At 37.3% G+C, this 25,116-nt stretch overlaps 1 protein-coding gene across 1 annotated transcript in view; it reads right to left on the bottom strand.

Annotated features, from left to right (window-relative positions):
* DIAPH2 (diaphanous related formin 2) overlaps positions 1 to 25,116 on the bottom strand; it is a 741,115-nt gene that overhangs the window by 23,324 nt on the left and 692,675 nt on the right. Inside the window, exon 26 of the mRNA XM_065900213.1 lies at positions 12,402 to 12,537. Within this exon, the coding sequence (XP_065756285.1) occupies positions 12,402 to 12,537 (136 nt within the window). The remainder of the gene's footprint in view (positions 1 to 12,401; positions 12,538 to 25,116) is intronic.

Genomic DNA, 25,116 nt, shown 5'->3' with positions numbered 1-25,116 from the left:
AAAGAGCTCTGACTCAGAACCAGTTGCCTCAAACAAGTAAAGCATCTTTTTAAAACACTGGGGAAAGACACAGGGGAGGCAGTTTCATATACCATACTGAAGTGCAGTAGAGCAAGGTCGGTTAAGCACTCTATCCTGAGACACACACCTTTCATTTTCAATTGTTTTCAAATAAAAAGAGAGAAATCCCCTTTTCAAGTTGGATTGTTTAAATGCACCTACAGCTACTCTTGTCTAGCAAAGGCTAGGCAAGCTCTCCCTACTGATGCATTTCAAAAAAGGTTCAATTGGCAAAAGAAAGGAAGTGCAAAGGGTTTTTGACAAAAGAGGACTAGAGGGAACACATTTTCCTTTCACAGAAATACTGTTCTAGAAAATCAGATGAGGTAGCAACTCAAACCAGGAATGTGTACATATTGGTGAGACAAACAGGGAATTTGGAAAACTTCAACTTCAGACATTCAACTACATAAAATGATTAGCTTAAAAATTGGGGTGGGGGGATAAATTTGGAGTTTGGGATTAACAGATACACACTACTATATATTAAATAGATAAACAAGGACCTACTGTATAGCACAGGGAACTACATAGTCAATATCTTGTAATAACCTATAATGGAAAAGAATCTGAAAAAGAACACATATATATGTGTAATTGAATCTCTTTGCTGTACACCTGAAACTAACACAACATTGTAAATCAACTATACTTCAATTAATAAATTAAAAAATAAATTGGGGTGGGAGTTACGTTATAAAAATGGGAGACTAAACGCTTAAACAAAACAAGGTATTCTGATTTTCAGATTACAGCACAGCCTAACCCAGTATGCGGTTCTTCTACCATAGAACCATAAAGGTCTGTAAAGAAGCCCTGGGACCCTGTCCCACCCTCAGCAGGGCTATGCCTGCAACTCCCTAGACCTATAGCCATACATCCTGCTTAGCGATGCTCTAAGTAATTCCTAGGCAGCCCTCTCCAGGGCTCAGCAAATGTAAAAGACTAAATCAAAATCAGGACCGCTAAAATATCTCCTCTGATGAAGAGATATTTTATTTTTTATATATAATGTACATTTAGAGTAGATTCCAATACTGGTTCAAACAAATAAAAGCATTATCGTATCCATAGTTAATTGCACATTTAAAAGGATAATTATTTTTTCCTTCCCAAATGAATCATGCCATCATCTTCTGAGCTACTATGAAATAGTATATAAAGCCAATTGTTGATTTAGATGACAATCAGGTATTCTAAGTTTAGGTTATAATGTGTTTCTAATACCATTATAACAAAGGCATAACTGCTTTCTTAAACTAAGATCTTTTTTTCCCATGTTTTTCTAACTAGTCAAGATATCATATACTTTATAGATTGTTCATGTGTGAAGGGAGTGACTGAGGACTGAGGCTTGACTAGACATAAAGAAGAAAAATAGAATTTTTCATATATTAAAATATGTGAAAAAAATGAAATATACATGCCATATGCTGCACATGGTCCTGTGTGAGTGGATACACACACACACACACACACACACACACATACATACATATGCAGCAAGAGCCATTATTTCTTACAGAAAAGACACACACAGAGGCAGAGAGGCTGACGGTTAGTAACCCCTTAAGTAGGCTAATGGTGCTGAGTTAACAGACAACAATACTATGATTAGGGTGTGTCACCCTGCTCAGCACACTGTGGGCAATCAATAAACACTTGCAGAATTAAATTAAAAATCACTGAAAGGTTTTCATCCATAATAAGCCTTTCACACATTTAGTGTAACAATAGATTTTGCCCTGATTCTGAAGCAGCCCGGGGGCTCAGGGATTCAATGTGGGTGGAACAAATATAATATTCAAAGAAAAAGAAGTCATTAGAGACTCAGCTGGGTCCAGTGCAACTTATTGGTTCTATGAAGCTGTTAGGTGTAATTACTGATGTGAATCTAAATGCATTTGACTGAGAACACAGCCAAGTTAATTGCAATGTTGGTATATAACAGCTGTTATTCATTTGACACTTTTGTAATAAGAATTAGAATACTGAAATATGGAACCGAAGCATGTTTCTAATAAATGATTAGGCCATCTACAATGTGTTTTGGTCATTTCTTATGTAGTCAATTTGATTGTTTTCACCCACCTGCTCCAATATTTTCATGGTTTTCTGGCTAGTGAAGTTACATAAGGCATACATGGCAACAAGCACATACTGTAGAGAAAAGCCAAATTTGTAACTGCCAGCAGTACTCATCTTCTACATAAGAACTGACGAAATCTTGTTAAATGCTCAACACACTGAAGACAGTTCTTAGAGTTTTTGCAAATCGGAGTTTCTGCATTTAGAATGTAAGAACTCTTAATGAGATCTAAAGTGTATTACCTATCTTGTTTTGCATATTTATTTTTGTCTCCCATTTAAAAGAATACTTTTAGTTGGTGTAGAAATTTGTTTTACTGCTAAGGCAGACAGAATCAGAGTTTAGCACTTATTTCCAGTGAACTGATGCCAGAAATGTAATTATTCTATCATGAGGTCAGAAGAAAATTACTAGTGATAAGTGGCTCAAATAGACTACTGGAAAAATAACTAGAACTTTCAATTAATCTAGAGTGTATTCTGGAATTAGAACAGATGAAGCCCACTCTCCAACACTTGTTTGCAATGATCACTCATGCTCTGAATACAGGTCCAGAGACAATAACAAAGTTCTATTGATTTACCAATGATCTATATATTGTGGGCTGACTGTATGTACAAACCTATATTTAAACACTATGTGTGGCACATTTTCACCTGTGTAAAATGTGAAGCCAAAAATACTGGGGGTTGGGGGGAGGTATTTGGGTGAGTCAGAGGAGGGTTGTGCACTGAGTTCAGAAAGATTATGAATGATAAAGACTGATGCCCAAATGGCTTTCTTATAATTACAAAATCAGATTAGTCAAAACACCTCTTCCCCTAGGCATTTCTAGTCAACTAAGATTTTATTGTAGTGATTATTGCTATTAATCGTTTTCCATGATATGTTCACTGAAATAACTATTATTATTAAGGGGATAACAACATTTAACACTTATTAAGTGCTAACCGTGTACCAAGCAACTGCTAAGAGATTTGTACGTATTGTCTCATTTCATTCTTATGAAAATCCTGGGAGGTGGATGCCATTCTTTCCTCTGTTTTATAGGCAAGGAAGCTGAGGGTCAGAGGGGTTAGGTGAATTGCTCAACACACACACTCACACACCACATATTTCCACTGAAAAAAACAAACCTAGAGAACAAAGAGAAAAAGTTCTAATTTTGAATAAACAGATTTCTTGAAATGTTTGCTGATATAGGGAGCAAGGCAATTTAAATAAATGGAATATCAACCAGATATTCTTTTATTTCTTCATAAATAGGGCTTATTAGGTCAATATTTAGTTTTGCATTAGCATCTATGAGCTGCTCACTATCATTTGTAAAATATGCCGGAATGGTGGTACCCATTTTGTCTCAGGAATTTATATAGGGGTAGACAAAAATTTCGGTCGGGTTTTTCCGTAACATCTTACAGAAAAACCTGACCGAACTTTTTGGCCAACCCAATATTATCGGGGCGCTTTAATACTACTTGGGATCAATTCCATTATTTATGGGTATTCAAATCTATACTACTGGCTACCATAATTTAATGCCTGGGGTATGACATTAGGAAACATAATTTTGATCTATTCAGATTAAAATAATGTAATGTGAAATGAATTAATTCACTTATAAGATGTAATTATTTTAAAACTTGGAAAACAGAAAAATAAAATTGCTATTCGCCACTAATGACAGAGCTTAAATGTTTAGGTTTATTGGTTAAAATTTGCTTATTCACTCTCAGAAGAGTGATTTATCATCAAATCTGACTCAGGTAGCTATCTTTATCATCATACTAGAAGTAAATAGGCAATTCTAATTTCCATATAATCTTATATAAGGAGGAGCAAAACTGTTCCTGATTAAATAATATTTGCATAAGAATCACATTTGGAGTTTCCAATTTCAAAACACCCTTTTTTTTTTTTACATCTTTATTGGAGTATAATTGCTTTACAATGGTGTGTTAGTTTCTACTTTATAACAAAGTGAATCAGCTATGCATATACGTATGTTCCCATATCTTTTCCCTCTTGCCTCTCCCTCCCTCCCACCCTCCCTATCCCACCCCTCCAGGCGGTCACAAAGCACCGAGCTGATCTCCCTGTGCTATGCGGCTGCTTCCCACTAGCTATCTACCTTACGTTTGGTAGTGTATATATGTCCATGCCTCTCTCTCGCTTTGTCACACCTTACCCTTCCCCCTCCCCATATCTCAAAACACCCTTTTTTAAATGCACTTCTTTTTATTGCTTCCTCCAAGTCCTTGCAATTAATTTGCTGACTTCCAGAAACATGAAAAGAGATTTATTCACCAATATTACAAATATTCAGTAAGCTTTCTTACTTTACCTACAGAATTAATTAATTTTTTGTAATCCCTAAGTTAATTATCATCTATATTAATATAATCAAAGGTTGGAGAACATAGATTATGCCAAGTACTTTGCACAGTTTACATACTATTACACACATTTTAGAGTACATTTATTGATTTAGCATATTTTTGCTGCATTTAAATTAGCTTTCTCAATTTTACATTTAAATAAATGGTGTATTACTGTGCATGCTTTAATTATAATTATTTGGGAAATGGTGCAATAAATGTTGGTTGGATGAATGAAATAACCTAATATGTCAAAAAATATTAATACATAGTTATATATTGATGAAACCTTGCTGTTCTTAAAAAAAGTCTAGGCTATCAGTAAATGCACTGCTTCCAACTCCCACTGCCTTTTTTTCCATCTCTTTTATGAAATTTTTCTTTCCTGTTACCACCTTCTTAAACTGCCACAGGTTGAAACTCCTTTGAAGAGAGCATTAGCTATGAGCTAACTCCTTTTGTTTTTTTTCTTTTTTCACCTTTCACTGTTCTTTTCCAGCTACATCCAGCTTGTGTTCACCTTTCCTTTCTTGTATTCTGTCTCACTACCTGGGTGATCCCTGAACAAATTCCTATAAGCAATTTGGCTCTCCTACCTCATCGCATCACAACCTCCCATCTGACTTGGAAGGCTCTTCACAGTCTTTCCAACAGTCTTCCTACTTTTCCAACAGTTTCCCAGTTCAAACCCTCCTCTGCCAACGACGACAACGAGGACAATGACAATATGAGAAAATATTTACTGAACATTGAACTATTCATCAGAGACCAATGACATCAACATGTAATGGATAGACTACAGTATTAGTAACACCAGTCTCTGTGGGTTACCTCATTTAACCCTCACAATAACAAGGGAACGTTTTACTATTCCATTTTATAGAGCAGGAACTTATGGCACAGAGAGGTGAAATACCTTGTCAGAGATTATATGGCTACTCAGTTGTAGATCTGAGACCTGAACTTAGGACCTGTCCTTGTCATCATTTTGATGTACTTCTCTGTGGGTCACTGAACAGATCCTCTGTGAGGCCTGTTGCCTTCCGTGCTGACGTGTACCACTGCTGACGTTAGTCCCATTTACTTGAATAGTCTCGCCCCTGCTTTAGCTAAATATTACCCATCCTTCAGCATCTAGTTCAACGGATATATTCAGAAACCATATTTAGCCTTCTCCACGAAGCCTTACGTCATTTTACCAGATCTCATTGATCTCCCATTTTAGATAGTTCGAAATGATCTCTATTATTTATCGGTACACTGTTTGCTGGTTCAGCTTTATTACATCTGAAGAGTAGCAGAATATGTCACCCAAAGATATGCCACTTTGGCATAAGGATTATTTCGAGCTGAAGGTAAGTGAGAAGAAGCAGATAGCAGAAAAGCTCTCGGCCCTCTAGCTATTTCCTTAAAAGCAGGATATAAATTTGTAAAGGTGTCCCTCTATTACTCTTTACCAGGAATAACAGAAGTTATTCGCCAGAGACTACTCTAGGTAGACTCTTATCCGTCCAGAAATGGCACCAGAGGAACCTACATAACAATTTACTAACTAGCCCTTATCTTCCATTAGTACCCCCATATATTTATCTTCCCACAATTTGCCACACTAGAAACTCAAAGTCCTCTTCCTTTGTCTCATCTAAAAACTTCTCAAAATGTATTATTCTTTTGCTAAGATGCTACATAAGCCCACGTTCTAACCACCCCTCTGAGTTACTCATCACCGAATGCTGCCAGGTGTATGCACGATGCATGTATTAATAAATCTGTTCATTTTTCTCCTGCTAACCTGTCTTTTGTCAGTGTAGTTTACAGGGCCCCAGCCAGTGAACAGTTTCTCCTCCCCTACACATCTCTATGACAAAATTGTAAACTAGAAAGGATGGGGACTATGTCTTGAACTGTCTTGAACTTTTTTCTGATTCTCCAATGAGCACAAAATGACTCTTCCATCAGCAGCAGCAAGAATATTCTAGGCTCTTTGTTATATATTGTACTTAATTATCTCATTTAATCCTCACTAAAATGATAGGAGGTAAATGTCATTATCCTCCATTACAGATGAGGTAACTGAGGCATGAAGAGATGAAGGAACAGAACAAGGTCATAAAGTGAGTAGGTGGCAGAGCTAGTACTGATCTCCACTTTTTTAATGTACAGACTTTAATAACTTTTTAGGCATGCCACTTAATGTTTGCAAATGATGGTCTCTTTAATATATAACCATGTCTTTTTTCTCTTTTACAATTAAAAAAATACTATTTCTTACCATGGCCTTTGACTTTGGATCTCTAATTCTTTCAAAATGGAGCCATGAAACATGGCATTTTTTTTTTTTTTTTTTTTTTTTTTTTGCGGTACACGGGCCTCTCACTGTTGTGGCCTCCCCCGTTGAGGAGCACAGGCTCCGGACGCTTAGGCTCAGGGACATGGCTCACGGGCCCAGCCGCTCTGCGGCATGTGGGATCTTCCCAGACCGGGGCACGAACCTGCATCCCCTGCATCGGCAGGCGGACTCTCAGCCACTGCACCACCAGGGAAGCCCGAAACATGGCATTTTTTAATGGATTTAACTGAAAAGGTATAACTCTCTGGCTGCTTGGTTTCCATGATATCTTTACTTAATTCTGAGCTCAGCTGATCACATCTAGATTATAGAAATAATCTTTTGTGGTTGCTTTATCCTATTATTCTTCTGAATAATTAGATTCCAGAATATTTCCTCATGATGAATGCATATAATTTTGCATGCCAGATAAATATATATTGTTGTTGTTACTTATTAGCTATATGGGATCACAGGAGATTTTTTAAAAGGGAGGGGTTGGCAATTTTGCTAAGTTGATATGAAATAGAAATTTTACATAAAGGGTATTTGTGTTTTCAAAGTTGTTTGTAATTTTCAAGTGGCTTTCTTTACCCAAGAGACTCTTTACTTGACTACCTTTGTCATAGGTCAGATCCCCGGGTTCCAATGGTATGTATCTCTAGTCACATGTGCATGAACTATCTCTACAGTTTAAATTATATGTATCTCACAATGGCAATCAAATGTTCTATATCAGTTCTCTTTCAGTGGAAAGTGGATAACACCATTCTAGTTGGACACATTTCAAAGTTCTCTATGGCACCTCATTCTCATTTCTAACATGGAGTCACCTTTTACGTAGCTCCATCATGCCTCCTCCCAGGCTCTCAGAATATCTGCAGCTGACTTCCACCTAGTTAACAACAGCATCTTTTATAAGATACTAAGAAACTCACCGACACTGAGCTCCATCTTGACACCCAATTACCCAACTCTGTTCTTATTCTTTCTTTTCTGCATCTTTTCATCTTCTTAAGACTATACAATTTCAATGGAAGGATCTCTTTTTAAAACATATTTATAAGTACTAACAAACATATACTCTTAAGTGTAAAATAATATTACAATAAAAAACAATAATAATAATAAGTACTTGCCACATATGGGCCACAAATCAAGAACCTAATGGTGAAGTTTATTATTTAATTGATCTGTAAATAGAGATATGGTAAGAGTATACAAAAGATTAATCCTATTTTAAAGTGTGTCTTTCGCATTCAGATCACTCAGCTAAGCATTTGCATAAAAGACTTATTTGGATCTATATACTATGCCTTCAATGATGTTTGAAGAGGTCATCAATCAAATCTTGGCAAATGAAAATATATACATATTATAGACACAATCAAAATAGGTTCTTTCTTTTTTTCTTTCTATTGTAGGTATGTTTTTAAGGAAATAGTGAAAGCTTGATACATACTTGGGGTGGAGGTCGGGGAGGGGGGGCAGTGTGATGTGGGAACAAGATTATGTTCTCGGCACAAAACTGGACAGACTCTGCCTTGACTCCTTCCTCTTTTCACTATTCACCCCGGAGAGTCTCAAAAGTGTAATCTGGGAACTTGTGGAGACCTCTGAGATCATTTCAGATCTGCAAGGTTGAAACTATCTTCATAAGAATACTGACACATTTTTGCCTTTTTCTCTCTCATTCTTTCATGAGTGTATAGTGCTTTCTAGAAGCTACATGATGAACAATATCGCATTAGACCGAATGTAGAATCAGGTATGAGAATCAAGCTGTCTTTCATTAAGCCAGATTTTGAAGAGATTTACAACACTATTTTTTTCTCTTCTTACTAAGTTTTTTGAAGGGGAGATTTTGGAAGATAAAGCTACACTTCATAAAAAAATGTTATTTAACACATAATAGTTTATTTTAATAGAATTAATAAATACTTTAAAAATTATTTCTTAAATAATTTTATTTACTATGTCTCCGCTTAAATTCTAACATAATAAATGTCAATACGTATAACCCAAATAAGCAAAAGGTATTGGAGGTCCTCAATAATTTTTAAGAGTGTAAATGGGTTCTGAGACCAAATACTTTCAGAACTTCTGATTTATACTTTACCCTGTGATCTCATTCAAACTCATATGTTATAAGATAAATTGTGTAATTAATTAAGGTGAATTTAAACTAGACTAGGTTGGACCCCTAATCCAACATGACTAGTGTCCTAATAAAAAGAACACCATGTGAAGAGACAGACGTGCACACAGGGAGAATGCCATGTGACCATCGAAGTTATGCTGCCACAAGCCAAGGAACTAACAGAAGCTAGGAGAGAGGCCTGGAATGGGTCCTTCCCTAGTGTCTTCAGAAAGAGCAGGACATTGCCTACACCTTGATTTCAGGCGTCTGTCCTCCAGAACTGTGAGACAATAAATTCCTGTTGTCCTAAGCCATCCAGTTTGTGGTACTTTGTTACAGAAGCCCTAGCAAACTAATATACCCTAACTTTAATCATCAAAAATCAATGATCCCCAAGTCTGTCTGTCTAGTCTAAACCTCTTTCCTGAGTTTCATAGACACACACACACACACACACACACACACACACACAATGGCTTCTTAGACATTTCCCATCTTTATAAGGTTTCTGAAAATGAAACAGCTTCAAAATGTCACTAATCATTGTAACCCTCCTGATAAAGTCTGCTCTATTCTTGAACTGTTTTTTCTCTATGAAGAGTACCACCTTCTTTAATGCTTCCTTCAATTAATTCCCACATCTAAAATCATCAGGGTCAGTCAGTTCTACCTTTTAACAACCCTCTGGTGATGGTTAATTTTATGTGTCAGCTTGGCTGGGCCATGGTGTCCAGATATTTGTTTAAACATTACTCTGGATATTTTTCTGAGGGTGTTTTTGGATGAGATAAGCATTTAAATCAGTGGATTTTGAGTAAAGCAGATTGCCCTCTGTAATGTAGGTGGGCCTCATCTAATCAGCTGAAGGCCTGAATAGATCAAAAAACTGATCTCCCCTGAGCAAGAGGGAATTCTACCAGCAGACTGCCCTTGGACTTGAACGGCAACACTGGTTCTTCCCTGGGTCTCCAGGCTGCCATCCTACCCTGCAGATTTTGGACTTGCCAGCTTCCATAATCACGTAAGCCAATTCCTTAAGATAGACCTGTCTCTGCATATCCACAACCTAGAGAATCTAATACACCTCTTACTGGTGACTTCTGTAACCTCACTACCACTGCATTAGTTCAGGCCACCATCATCTCTTGTCAGGACAATGATAACCTCTTAACCTCTGTTGTCTCAGGCTGTTCCCTTTCCAGTCCATTCTCTATGCTTCTGTCAAAATGATCTTTCTAAGAAAAAAGCATATCACTTTCCCATTTAGAAACATTCATAGGTTTCCCACAGCTCTCAGGGTAAGACCCTTAGCATAGCCAAGTGAATGCACAGTCTGTCCTGTACCTCTTCCAGCCTCTTCTCTCAGTACTCCTTCATGCACGTAAGGGAACTAACATTCAGCACAGTTCTACTGACTCCATCACCTATTAAGCGAGAACTTCCTACAAATACTGTGCTCTAGTACTTTTCCTAATTGAGTGAGACATGTCCCACCCAATCCAAGGAGACAGAAAATAATCAAGTTCGGGGAAAGACCTCTGCTTTAACATGGATTTTATGGCGTGGGCATGAATCAGCAAAGAAACACTGGAGTGAAAAACACCTCAATCTCCACACCTTCAGTATTACAGGTGGGTACCTTGAAGTGTGTGTGTATGTGAGTGTATGTGTGAGTGTGTGTGTGTTTGTATTTGCAAGGCCCAAATGTTGCACTGAGATTCTGCCTCACTTATAAAATTGGGGATGTCGGCACATCTGTGTAGTGGCTTACAAGTACTGTCGTGCTCCATTTTCCCCCGAGTAAATCATAGCCATTTATTAAAAAAAATATATATATATATATTCTTTTTCATATTCTTTTCCATTATGGTTTTTAATAGGCTACTGAATATAGCTCCCTGTGCTATACAGTAGGACCTTGTTGTATCCCTTCTATATACTTTTCTCATCTTTTAAAATTATATTTATTTCCTGGGTAAAAAAGATAAACTGCAGTCAATTCCTGAAAAATTTTATGTATTTTAGAGATATGAAGAAGAATGGTATAGATATTATTTCAGAAGATTCGCCATTAAGAGACATTACTACAGAGTAACTGACTATGATTAACAATATGTAATAATAATTAATAATTAACTTTGGCCACAGACTGCCTAGGCTCAGATCTTGGTTCTACCTCTTACTATCTTTGTTAACTTGGGCAACTCACTTAACTTCTCTGTGTCTGTTTCCTCAACTAAAAATGAGATAGTAGCACCCTCCTACTAGGGTTTTATGAGGATTAAATATATTCAAATGCATAAAATTCCTAGAACAGTTCTTAGTACAGAGTAAGTACTATATGTTAGCTGTTGCTGTTGTTGTTATTGTTATTATTATTTGACAATGGCATTTATAAGTGCAAAGATTTTATTGCCAGACTACTTAGATTTTAATCTTGCTGCTAATACTTCCATTTGTGTGACCTTGGCAAGTTCCCTAATTTCTATGAGCTTCAGCTTCCTCATCTGTAAAGTGAGATAATAATAGTACCTACCTCACAGAGATGTTATGAAGATTAACTTACTTAAAATATGGCACACAGTCAACATTATACAGTGCTTGCAATTTTTAATATCATTATACTTAGAAATAGGTGGTCCATATTAATCATATTATCTTGCATCTTGTTAAGATTTTGAGTTTTTCAATTCTCTAACCCTCAGTGGCAAAGGCTATGCTTTTGCATTCTTAAGTTGCAGCTACCTGGTGCTGATCACTTTCTTTCCTTACCCTCTCTTCTTTAAAAAGAAAACCAAATCAAACCAAACCCAAAAAATCCACCTTTACTATACAGTCATTCTTGCTAACCAAGAAAACAACTTACTTTATATTGTGTGGATATATCAGTATTTTGTTGGTAGGCTCACAGCTGGACAAGGTGCTTCTCCCTATTTTTTTTGCAACTTATAACAGTGCTGTCAATATCCATTATGACTTGAAATGTTCAAGCCCCCAAGAGAGGGTGTTAATTATTACTGTACTGTCAACAGACATGTGTCAACAAAATAAAATTAGAGCCATAAGGCTCATCTCCTCAGACCAGTGTTTCTCTTTTCATCTCACTCTCTTCTTCTCTTACCACTGCCTCATCCAGAACATAATATGATTTGGTAAAATAAATGAAGAAAAAAAGAGTGTTGCAACAACATATTACCTTGCATTGGTTATCTAAAAGCCTGTGTTCAGTGCAGGATGAAAAGAAATACAGATAATAACATGAAAGACATTTGATACAAGTAACTAATAATATTGTGAATTTCCTACCAAAACCATTATTCATTTTATAATTCAAAATTATCAATAATTAAGTGCAATTATTTTGCACTTCATACCTCTTTCTTAAAAAACGGAAGCACTTCATACCTTTGTTTATATCAATGAGTTGTTTCTTTTTCTTCTGGCGTTCTAACTTTTCTTGTTCAGCTTTCTCTTTTGCAAGCTTTGCCCTCCTAGTCTTCTCTTCCATTTCTTTTCTCTTGTTGTTTTCTTTCACTGCTTCCTGTACAAATAAACAAAGTTAAACAAAAATTATTCCATTACGTATATATTGGAGGAGTTGTGCAACATTAAAATTCTATACACACAAGTGTGGGTGCTCAGAGATGGAAAAGTATTACAACAGCTTTGAGGTACATTCATATACTTTATTTATTTATTTATTTATTTATTTTTTGCGGTACGTGGGCCTCTCACTATTGTGGCCTCTCCCATCGTGGAGCACAGGTTCCAGACGCGCAGGCCCCGCGGCCACGGCTCATGGGCCCAGCCACTCCGCGGCACGCGGGATCCTCCTGGACCAGAACACGAACCCGCGTCCCCTGCATCAGCAGGCGGACTCCCAACCACTGCGCCACCAGGGAAGCCCCCATATACTTTTGAGAGAAGGAAATAATCGTTAAGATAATTCTTCTTGAAAAAAAAATATATGTAACTCAGGCTTTAACTGCTATTACCTGGGGTGCTAGAAAATTCGAAACATGAATGTTCACAGATTTTTTAACAATAAATATATGGTCTCTGTGGTTGAAATATGAAATAGTTTTGATACATAAGAAAAAGTTTAATAGGAAAATATGGCTTAGCAGGTATTGTACCACTCTATTTTACATTTTCCCCTTATCTGAAAAATGTTGTTTTTAAACTACGTGATAAGATTTTTGTAAGAAAAATGAGATACATTTATAAAATACTTAGAACACCTTGTCTATGACAATGATAGTGGTGGTTGGGTGTGGCGGAGGTGGTCACCATTCCATCTATATTATTACAGGAAAGAAACATCTGCACGTTTAATAGCTTTTTACATGCCAAGATCTTTAAGAGTGCTGAAGCATATTTCAAGCTATTGTCTATTTTATTTTGGATAGATTATCTGTGGAACTCAAGGTAATCAGTACATTCCAGTAGACCGTATGGGAGAACGCTGGAGTAAATTGTTCTGCTGGACTAATAGTATTTTAGAGAATAGTCATTTTAGAGAAATCACTAATGCAGAGACACACCGACTGCAAGTTCCTTCCATTAAGTTGTTCTGGGTTTTTTTCCTCTTATGATTCATCAGACATACTTCACAGCATGTACCAACTATCTCACAAAAGCTATTTTGTTCCAGAAATCCTAAAGAAAAGGATTCAATAACAAGAATGCATCTACAAGCCTTGGCCTGGAGGTATCTATGTTGAAATATTTTTTCTTCGTATTAAAAGGTAACAGTAGTTTTTAAAAGCCTTGAAAACACTTTCAAAAAAATTCTCTTGACTTGCAAGAATTATTGGTACCTCCCCCTTCTCCTGCCCCTGTAACACTAGTACATCTAACATTAGGCTAAGAGCACAAAATAATCTGGCTCCTGCAGACAAACTCAAAGACTACCACTTAAAATAAATTTGAATAATAGAGTCGTAATTTTAGAACAGGGTTTCTCAGCTTCAGCACTACTGTCATTTGGAGCAAGACAATTCTTTGTTGCGGGAGCACCCTGTGTCTTGTAAGATATTTAGCAGCACTCCTGACCTCTACTGACTAGATGCCAGTAGCACCCCTCCCCAGTTCTGACAACCAAAATTGTCTCCAGAGATTGCCAAATGTTACCCAGGTTGAGAACTGCTAACATAGGGGGTTTCATAGAGATTAATTTATTCACCCCAAATTGCAAATCGTCTGCTCTGCTGAATCCAGCTTCTTTTTGCAGATGTGGAAACTGGGTTCTGAATGAGTTTAAATACTTGCCTAAGGTCACACATTTATGTAATTGCAAAGTTGGGAAAATAACTCATGTCTCTCTTCTCAGGGTTTAGTGTTTGTTTTATTCTTCACGGAAGAAAGACAATGTGGATGACACCAAAAGCACAAACAACCAAAGAGAAAAAATAGATAAATAAGACTTCATAAAAACCAAAAACTTTTATCCATCAAAGGACACTGCCAAGGGAATTCCCTGGGGGTCCAGTGGTTAGGACACGGCATTCTTACTGCCAGAGCCCAGGTTCGATCCCTGGTTGGGGAACTAAGGTCCGGCAAGCTGTGTGGGGTGGCCAAAAGGGAGGAAAAAATAAAAACAAAAAAGAACACTGTCAAGAGGGTGAAGAGATAACCCACAGAATGGAAGAAAATATCAGCAAATCATATATCTGATAAGAATATATAAAAACTCTTACTACTCAACAATAAAATGACAAATAACCCAACTAAAAATGGGCAAACAATTTAAATAGATATTTCTGCAAAGAAGATAAGGAGCCAATAAGTATTTGAAAAGATGTTCAACATCATTAATCACTAGGGAACTGCAAATCAAAACCACAGTTCACTTCATGTTCACTAGGATGGCTATAATAAAAAACAACAAAACAGATCATACTAAATGAAGAATTGGAGAAATTGGAATGCTTTGTATTGCTGGTGTGAATGTAGAATAATGAATCATCCTGGAAAGCTGTCTGAGTTCCTCAAAATGCTAAACATAGAGTTATAATATGACACAACAATTCCACTCCTAGGTATATATCCAAGACAAAAGAAAGCACGTGTTCACACAAAAACTTGTACAAGAATGTTCATTAGCAGTATCATTTCTAATAGCCAATAAGTGGAAACAACCCAAATGTCCACCAACTGATAAATGGATAAACAAAATGTGGTACATATATATCCATATGATGGAATGTTATTCAAGCATAAAAAGAATAAAGTACTGATACATGCCACAACATGGATGAACCTTAAAATATTACGCTCAGTGAAAGAAGACACAAAAGGCCACATATGGTTATGATTCCATTTATATATAATGTCCAGAATAGGTAAATCCATGGAGACAAAGTAGATTAGTGGTTGCCAGGGGAAGGAGGAGGGGGGAATGTGGAGTGACTGCTAATGAGAATGGGGTTTCTTTCTGGGCATGATGAAAATGTTCTGGAATTATGTAGTGGTGATGGTTGCAGAACCTTGTGAACATACTAAAAACCACTGAATTGTGTACTGCACAACGGTGAATTTTATGATATGTAAATTATATCTCAATGAAAAATAATACAATTTTAAAAAGTAGATGTTTGAAAAAGGCAGGATTGAAATAAAATCGTAACTTAGAATAAAAAGACAATGTGCAAAGGCAATACATTCAGGCTCTGATATTAACAAGTTGCATGATCTTTGGTAACATGAGAGAAGGTGAGTAGCAGAGGAGAGAAGGGAGGTTAATGCTTGTGTACATTTTATTATCAGTCAAATCTCTGATCTGGTAAACAATCAACCAACATCTGGGTGTGAGGCAGGAGGTAGATGGGCCACCCCCTGCAACCCAGGGAAAGCAATTGGAGATTCATTCTCTGTGGACCAATACTCCAAGATGAGAATAGCAGGACAATTGAGAGAGGAGGCTGGGCCCTGCCCAGCTAGAAGATAGGAGACCACATTTTTCTCATTCTCGAAGTCAAGGAAACCTTCCCAACTAGAAAGCTCCTTGGAGGTCAAAAAGGGAGGGGGCGCCACCCCACAGTAAGTGGTGCCAACTACCCACAGGCCTCTTCGGTAGAATCCATCTTGACTGAGAGACGCGTGCGCACACAGGGAAGGATCCTGAGCCAAACAGGGACTCTGAACCAGGCAAATCAAAAGAACTGGCCATAGGAAACCCGACCTCAATCTCTGGCTGGGAACCGAAAGCCTGCTTCGAGCCGCTGCAGGCCGAGGCCACCTGAGATCAGGTGGACTCTTCCATTATCAATCTAATGGGCTATTTAACTGCTGAGTGCTGTCATTTATTATGAAGATGGAAAAAACTGGTAACTTGCGTTTGTATTTCTTCCTTGCTCTGATAATAACAGCTAATGCTTAATGGAAATTTATTATGTGCCAGGTGTTTTAAGTAAATAACTTCAAATATTTATAGAAAACCTAGTATTTGTTCTCATTTTACAGATGCTGAAACAGGTTGAGGTAGGTTAAGTGAGATGCCCAAGGCTACACAGCTACTTAAGTACCAGAAGCACATATGTTCACTCACATTACCATGATGCCTTCCAAGTAGAGTTGTCAGATAAAAAACAGGACACTCAGTTAAACTTGAATTTAGATAAACCGTGAATCATTTTTTTTAGTGTAAGTATATCCTATTCAATACTTGGCATATACTTATACTAAAAAATTTCATGCGATATGTGGGACACATCGATACTAAAAATTATTCATTATCCATACAATACTTGGGATATATTTATGTTAAAAAAAATCATGTAATATTTGGGACACATTGCTAACAAAAGATTTTTTCATGGTTTATCTAAATTCATATTTAACTGGGCATTCAGTATTTTTATGTGATAAATTTGGGAATCCTATTCCCAAGACTGTTGATTTTTTATAAGCATCCTTTTATAGACTAAGATTATGTAATGAAGACAGTAGAATAATTATAAAAACACAAGAAAGCCCAAATCTAAACTATATTTTGAGAACAGAAATGTTGATATAGATCACTGATAGGCATTATGTGATTCATGGACCTGAATCATACTATTTCTGTAGCATTCTTCACATTTCATTCCTTTTTCTTTCTTAAAAATAGAGTAAAACTAAAAAAATAGTTTATATAAAAATCTGAACTAATGCAGTTCGGGGTAGAAGAAAATCAGTCAACAATATCACTAAATCGCTAGTAGAGAAGTTTGGCATATGTGAATAGGTTAAATTTCTATATGAAAGGTAGACTTGCAACTGGCACTACTAAAACACCATGAATGTAAATCTATAAACAATGAAACAGACCAAGTAAAAGGTTCCTCAGTTCACATCTTAAATGTTTTAGGAGTAAATTTAACTACAAAACAATCACACAATTTGAAATGGCATGTGCAATCCCAAAGAGACCAAAACAGAAGAAGAAAATAATTTCTGTGGTTTGGCATTAATAGAAATGAATGAACGCATCTACAAAGGCATATATTTTTCAAGCAACACAGACTGTGGAGTAAGATTCAGTTCTGATATCACCAATTCTGTCTTCATGAAGAGGCCTCATGAAGGCCTAAAAAGAACATCCTATTCCTCTTGGTGGTTTCACTCTTTGACTCTGGCTTTAGGAAATTAGGGGTGGGAAACACGTGCCTGTTTACTTCTCTCTCCTTAAGAAATAAATTTAAAAAGAGAAAGGGAAATCTTAACTATGGTTTCATATCAACAACCTTTAGTTTTACTAGAGAGCAAGATAGGAAATTTCAAGACTTTGTTTAACTCTCCCAAAAATGTGAAAGCCGATGGGGAGAGAACCCTTTTGAGGGATGGGATGTATTCTTTTCACCCTAATTCCTATAAAACAAAACCCAAATGATTAAAAGAATAAAAGCAACAGGAGCAAATTTGAGCTCAGAATTTTTTTAAAAAAACCTTTAAATAATTGACTGTGGTTAACAACACTGTATATTTGTTAAGCCTCACTAAACATTTTAAAATGCTAACTCCTCTGCTTCAACATGATTCTCAAGTAAGCGTCAATCATTATTTCTTAGGGTTGGGAATGCCAGCTGATTAGATTCTGTCAATGTACAGAACTGTGTTCTGCTAAAAGGATGCTGCTAATTGAGAAAGTTTTTTGGTAGTAACCTCATACAAGATAAGAAACGTTTACAGAAAAAAAGTCTTAGTTTTACTGGCATATCTATTTTTCAAGAGTCAGGAAAAAGCACAGAAGGAGCAAAATGTAACAAAAATTGTCTCTAGGATTTACTGCAAAATGTATTCACTAACCTCATTTTAAGTCTCTCACTGATTGTAAGACTCTATTGCCTTACTGAAAAGTATGAATAAATTACAAATCTTATTTCCCTTGTTGTGCATAATTAACAAATGAGACCTATGGACTAAAAATGTCATATGCAAAAAAAAAAAAAAAAAAAGCTCATGTAAATGCTAAGACCTCTCATATATTCCAATTAAGCTTTACGAAATGGATGAAACTGGTTTCGAAAATTCCAAGAGGCTCAGATGCCAGCTTCTTTCATGTCAGGTCTACACAAACCCAGCATCTTCTAACCTTGTGATATTTAAAAACAAAAACCACCTCCCACCAAAACCCTTTCCTTACTCCCATTGCCTTCAATGGCTTTTTATCCCAGTGCTGACTTCAGAAGCACTTTGTGAACACTGTGATCTCACTGGAAGCCAAAGTATATTTGAGGGATGGAGAAGTGGAGCAATTAGGAAGAAAAATGGATCTTGGAGTCACCTTAACCTGGTTTCATACCTAAACTCCCATCACTTATCCTAAAAGCTGGGTGACCTTGAACAAGTTAGTTACTTCATTTCTCTGAGCTTTAGTTTCCACATCTGTAGAATGGAGACACTACTACTGAAATCGCTGGGTTGTTAAATAGATTAAGGGAAATAATGTTTATATAAAACACTGAAGACGATGCCTGGTACAGAGAAATGCTCAATACATGATGGCAGTGATTATTATGTGTAAAAGAAACATCTGAAAGTTTAAACAGTAAGCACATGTTACCTCACGTGTTTTCAATAGTTTATTCTGCACAACCCCCTCCCTCTTTTTTGGAAGACATGAGGATGTGACCCAGGACTAGAAATGTAGCATCTTGACACCATCTACCCTCATAAGCATACTGAACATAATTTATAACTGTACCATATTATTGGCACCTAAGGTAATTTTTAAAATCCATATATATCACCATCACTTGGCATTCATGAAAAAAAAACTTAGAAACGTATTCTTTTCTCTTTTGAGTTTTGGATCATCCTGGGTACCTGTGTGAATACACTTGTCAAGATTGTGATTCATTTCAGTATCGGAAGCTGTGCTAGAAGAGAGTGACATAACCTTAAAAGAATGTATTGGAAATGTCCTGGTGAACAAATTGGCAACATTGGTGCCAGAGGCACACTGTGATCATGCCCCTGAGTGTTTCTTCATACATCAGGGATATTAGAAGGATTCGCAGATGATACTGAGTCAAATCATTTGGCAACAATATAAAGAAACCTGGTACGTATTATATTGAAAATCTTTTTATACACTAAATGTGAGTCACCGAGAAATATATTCTTTAATGAAAACTCAATGAAATAGGTGAAATTCTCTCCACACCTTTTATCTTGAACTGTCCTAGGACCTGATCCTCTTTTAGCTTTAATTCAAACAGTGCTTTTGGAGCTTTTTTTCTCTTTTACCTTCTTTCTGTTTTATGCTAACCTCTTTAGAATTTGAAATTGTTTCTTTTAATCACCTCTTTTAAAGTAACATAGAACACTTAAAATTTAAATCAAAGAAGTGCTGACTTGGATACTGTACATTTCTATCTTTCTTAGATAGGTATGATGATTCTAAGGCTCCATTTTTTAAGCATCTTGTTGATAAGATTTCTAAAGTTTCCTGACCCAGAAATTTTATTCCCAGAGTAAAAATAATGGGAAAGAGGCCTATTTATTTTGTTCCTCTCAAATCAGGACCCCTAATCCAAACACTCTGAGTAGACCAGCATACCCTTGTGAACACAGGATGGCCTTTAGGAGCTGAGAGATCCGGTTTAAATCCTAGCTGCCTAGCGACCATCATGCTTTATCACTTTGGGTCACTTACTTAACTGTGTTAAGCCTGCTCTGCTGATCTACGAAATAACTGTACTTCACAGTGTTGGTTTGTGATTTAATGTGATATTGCATCGAAAGCAATTAAGCACAGTGCCTGGCACATAGAAGAAGTATGCAGTAAATGGGCTGGTTATTATTATTACATAATTCCACAGTTGGGCAGTACCAATTCAGGATCTGTACTCCATTTCCTCTAGCCCAGGAGCAGGCTCACATATGCTCATGTGCACTGGGGAGAAGGAAGACTCCTTTTTGATATGGAAATCTTGCAATATCAGTTAAAACTATGAAGAAATGAAACACACAATCTCTCTCACACCCCAAACCTTTGAACAGATGACAGAAGTTGCCTTCTTGAGCCATGAGAAAAAAGATATAGATAAAATGAACGCTAATTTTTTGGGGAAAATTCTGGGGTTTATATACTGTATTTGACAAATCTAAGAAACAAAAACATCGTAGAACATTTTGCTATGTAGACTAATGAAATACACGCATCGTCTTACTTAAGGTTCAACACACCTTATGAGATTGTGGCAAAAACAGAGGGATGAGGTTTCCTGGGGAAGGCAGTGGATTTTTTTTTTTTTTTTTTTTTGCTGTTACTGTTTGTTGTTTAACATCTGGAGTTAGTTCTGTCATCACCCTGAGAAAATGAAGCACATACTCTAATGCCATTTGATGTGGAAATAAGAAGGTTGCTTTTCTTTCTTTTGTGAGTATTTATCTCAGAATGTCAGTCACTTGGTCTGCTTAAAGGAGAATTAGTCTACACTCAGTCTTCTACCCCAGGCCTCACAAAACTTTCTTAAACTTTCCCCACCTGACCCATAGGAGGCTGCTGGTCCTACTGGAAAACCATCTACTGGAGGATTTCAAAGAGAAGAGAAGATGAACATTATAACCTGTTTGCTGGTTGGGGTTCTCATTTAATTCCAGGCATAACAGGAGGCAAAAAAGGTAGAGATGGAAAGGTGGTCCAGACCAGTGAACTAGGGTTAGAGCAGCAATGTCCTTTCCTTGTCCCAGAGATGTGCTGAGCATGACGACGAAAAGGAAAGGCAATCCTATGTATGATGCCTTTTCATCATTTTCCAAAAAAATTTTCTTTAACAAAATTATCCTTCCTTCCCATTTACTCTGCTTCATATAGGTAGATACCTACCACATTCTTTGCTTGAATTGTTCTGGCTGCTAGACATTTCTGCAATTTGCTGCACTTGCCTGTAACCAAGGGTAAGGGTTACTGGGAAACACAGATCCCAATATATGTTACCACTACTGATGTGTAACTTGGGCCGAGGTCCCTATTTGTTAGTACAAGTGAGTGAAAATCCTAAAGAATACCAAAGGTCACAGTAAATCTGGACTCATCTACTCTTCCAGGTCTTTGTCAGTCCCATTTGAGAATGATCATGGCAGGTTACAAATGGGAAGAGACAATGTGAGCCGAGATGAATTTTTCAGTATTTGAACAAAGAACTGAACTACCAGATGATTAGAGAAAAACCTACATAAGATGGTAGCAGTGATTTGGGCACAAATTTGGGCTTTCCATTAAAAAAAAGGAAAGAATCCTACCCTTTAATTAACATCAAACAACTTTAGACGTTCCTTTTCTCTAGTTTCACTGTGTTTAGAGGGCATGTTGGATTGAAGGAGTCATGACAAATGCTCAGGGCAAAGAATTTTCAGCTGCAGCAACCACACTGAGAGTCAGTACCTTTGAAGACTCTATCAGCACCGTAATACTGCTAAACTTTTTTCTTTCCCAGATATTTCCACTTATTACGGTGCAAGCGACCTATAAAATTCCTCTTATGGAAGATCTCATGAATACTTCATCAACCAGTCAACTGTGATTGTAACTGAGAAGTCTAACTTTCTCACTGGGGTAATTGAAACCTTGATTAGCTTGCTCGAGTGCTTAGGTGTCTCAGTAATAGACACCGAACGTATGTACTGATACTGTAGTTAGATGGAGATTTAAGTTGTGCTCACTAACCTAAGTAACTATGGTATGAATCACAGAGATATAGGCTACATAACCAAATCAAACAAAATAGATATTTTCTGCCCTCTTAGATTCCAAAGATGCTATGTTCCTTCCTTCCTCAACTACACTGCCCTCTCCCACCCTTAATTTTTACCTTCCCCTAAAGCTCTGTCCTCAGCTCATTCCCCCTCCTTCCTTCCTCCTCCTTTCTCTCAGTCTGTTTGTCAGAGAATCCATCTATTCCTACTCAGAGTTGAAGAAAAAAAGCCCTTCCAACAGCCTACAAGGCCTGACATGATCTGGTCCCCCCACTACTTGTTCTGGGTCATTCTCTTCTATCCCCGCTGGTCAACTTCCCTCAGAGACTTTCCACTTGTGTTCTCTCTGCTCTCAGACAGGGCTACCGAGTCTCTGCTTCAATGTCTCCTAATCAGTGAGGACTTCCCTGACCACCTTACATAAAATAATCCCTAATGAACTTCCTAGCTCCATTCTTCCTTACTGTAGTCTTCCTAACATAAAAGGTCAAAACCTAGTTAAACTTCAGATACGCTTCTCATTTTCTAAGAAATGGAAGCTGGAGTTTGTCGATTTACATAATAATAGTTTTCAGCCTGGGAATTCTCAAAACATGAAATTACCAAGAACCTCTCTATACATAATTCCCTATACATCTCATATTTCTTTATTGTGGAAAATCTGAGTGGCCTTGAAATAAGCATCATCCACCTTCCTATGGTGGGTTTCTTTCCTAATCATCCAAAGGTTGTGGTTCACTGACCTCTACATTTATTTTCTTAAAAATGCCAATGCTTAGTGTTTCTGAGGGCTGAAATCCATGACATTTGTCACAGGGACATAGCGCCACACTCTGCAGTGAAAGTCCACTTGTGTAGAGATGAGTGTTTACATAGAACCTCCAACGTTAAAAGAAAAAGATGTTTTCTAACTTTGAAAAGGAGATCTTTGTTTTGAATGAAAAGATGTTTTCTAACTTTGAAAAGGAGATCTTTGTTTTGAATGAGATATTTACATGATCCACACACGTTCATAACACACAGCTTTGCCAGTGATCTTTCGGTTTAAGACCAAACCATCTCAGGTTCGGGAGGAAAGTTTAGATGAAAAGTTCCTTGAATTTATTTGTATAAATGACTCCCTCTTGGCAGAGGGGAGACTCATAGAAGAAACCGATCTGCTGCAGAAGAGGAAGCCGGTTAAGTGAATTCCAGTACATGTTCACTAAAGCAGCCCTCTCTTGTATTCAGCACAACCAGCTTACTGTTCAGCCTCCTTAGGAAACAAGTAAAAAATGAATGCATCTTTCATATGCTGTACATATCAGGAGGTTTGACAGACAAACAGATCTTTGCACACTAGTGTGGTCGTGAAGAGAATCTCAAAGGTAAATTATTCAAAATGAGAAGAAGGAAGAAAAGAAGACTGTTATGTGCAAATCTCCTTGTATATTAAACTTGCAGTTGGTTACAAAGCGGTCATGCACCGATAATGAAGGCTGGATGTAATCCCCAAGGCCTTCTTTTAAAATTTGCCTTACAACTGCAAAAACATGGGATCTGAAGTTGGAGGAAAAATTGCCTCTCCCGTCACAGTCCATTAGAATGCTGAACTCTGATTGATTAGCTAGAAGTTAATCGACAATCTGGAGCATGGAAGAGGTTTTCAAATGCTGCAAGTTTCTGCAGACATATTTTTCTTAGTAGGTATTGGAGTATCCCTCTTTGCATCTGGGAAAGAAAAACAATTGAGTTTGACATGCCTCTATGGACCTCAACTTGATTAAAATCTACGAAGCGCTTTGGGCGCCTATAGGAAGTTAATCTATAACTTAAAAACAAATTATTTTGAACCAAAGGAACAAAATAAAATTCTGAAGTGACTGATAAGATATGTTAATGGGAAAGCATCTTGGGGAGGGGTGGGTGGGGGGAAAGGGCAAAACAAGTGGTATGTTACAGCTCTGAGAGCTGAGTTTACAGCCTTATTACTGTCAGCATCTTAGAAGATGCAAGAGGCAGCACAATCAATTAGGTTTTTGATGAGACCAATTTGGGTGGGTTGAAAAGCACCTTGGAGACTTGGAAAAGAATATCAGATTACCTTGACAAGTAGAAATATACACTCAGAACAGGAAAGACCCTCAAGAAATGCTCCAGTCCTCTGCCTGTGAATAGGGTTCCATGACCTCCTGCAGGAACCTATGCTGATACTTAATCACTTCTAAGAGGAAATACTTCCTGATGTCTAATTAAAAGCTGTCAGTTCCTTAAGCCCATATCTTGTCTATTGGCTGCTGAGAAATAGAAACCTGGTCAATATCTTCCTTGAAAAATTCCTCTCGGAGGTATAACGTGTCCCCAGGAAGCACTGTGGTGCCTGAGTCCCACAAAAGTAAAGCTGATCCTCAAATGCAATGTGGGGGAATTTCTGACTTTGTAGGGTAAATGCTGGGAGGAGGGATGGGGTAAGAGAGGACCTTAGGAAAATTAGTTTGGACTCCAAATTAAGCTGCTCAACATCATTTTCTAAAATAACAAGTCTCAGGCTTCCCTGGTGGTGCAGTGGTTGAGAATCTGCCTGCCAATGCAGGGGACACGGGTTCGAGCCCTGGTCTGGGAAGATCTCACATGCTGCGGAACAACTAGGCCCGTGAGCCACAACTACTGAGCCTGCGCGTCTGGAGCTTGTGCTCTGCAACAAGAGAGGCTGCAACAGTGAGAGGTCCACGCACCGCGATGAAGAGTGGCCCCCGCTCGCCGCAACTAGAGAAAGCCCTCGCACAGAAACGAAGACCCAACACAGCCAAAATAAATAAATAAATAAAATTAAATTAAAAATTAAAAAAAAAATAACAAGTCTCTCATATAGAGTCCTCTCTATAAATTTAATAATGTTTAGGTTTTCCCTTGGGTCTTCTCTCCTTCTTGGACATTATTTTTTAAATTATAGGTT

This window comes from Phocoena phocoena, chromosome X (genome assembly GCF_963924675.1).
Source record: "Phocoena phocoena chromosome X, mPhoPho1.1, whole genome shotgun sequence".
NCBI lineage: Eukaryota > Metazoa > Chordata > Mammalia > Artiodactyla > Phocoenidae > Phocoena > Phocoena phocoena.
This window is presented reverse-complemented; position numbering and strand designations above follow the sequence as displayed.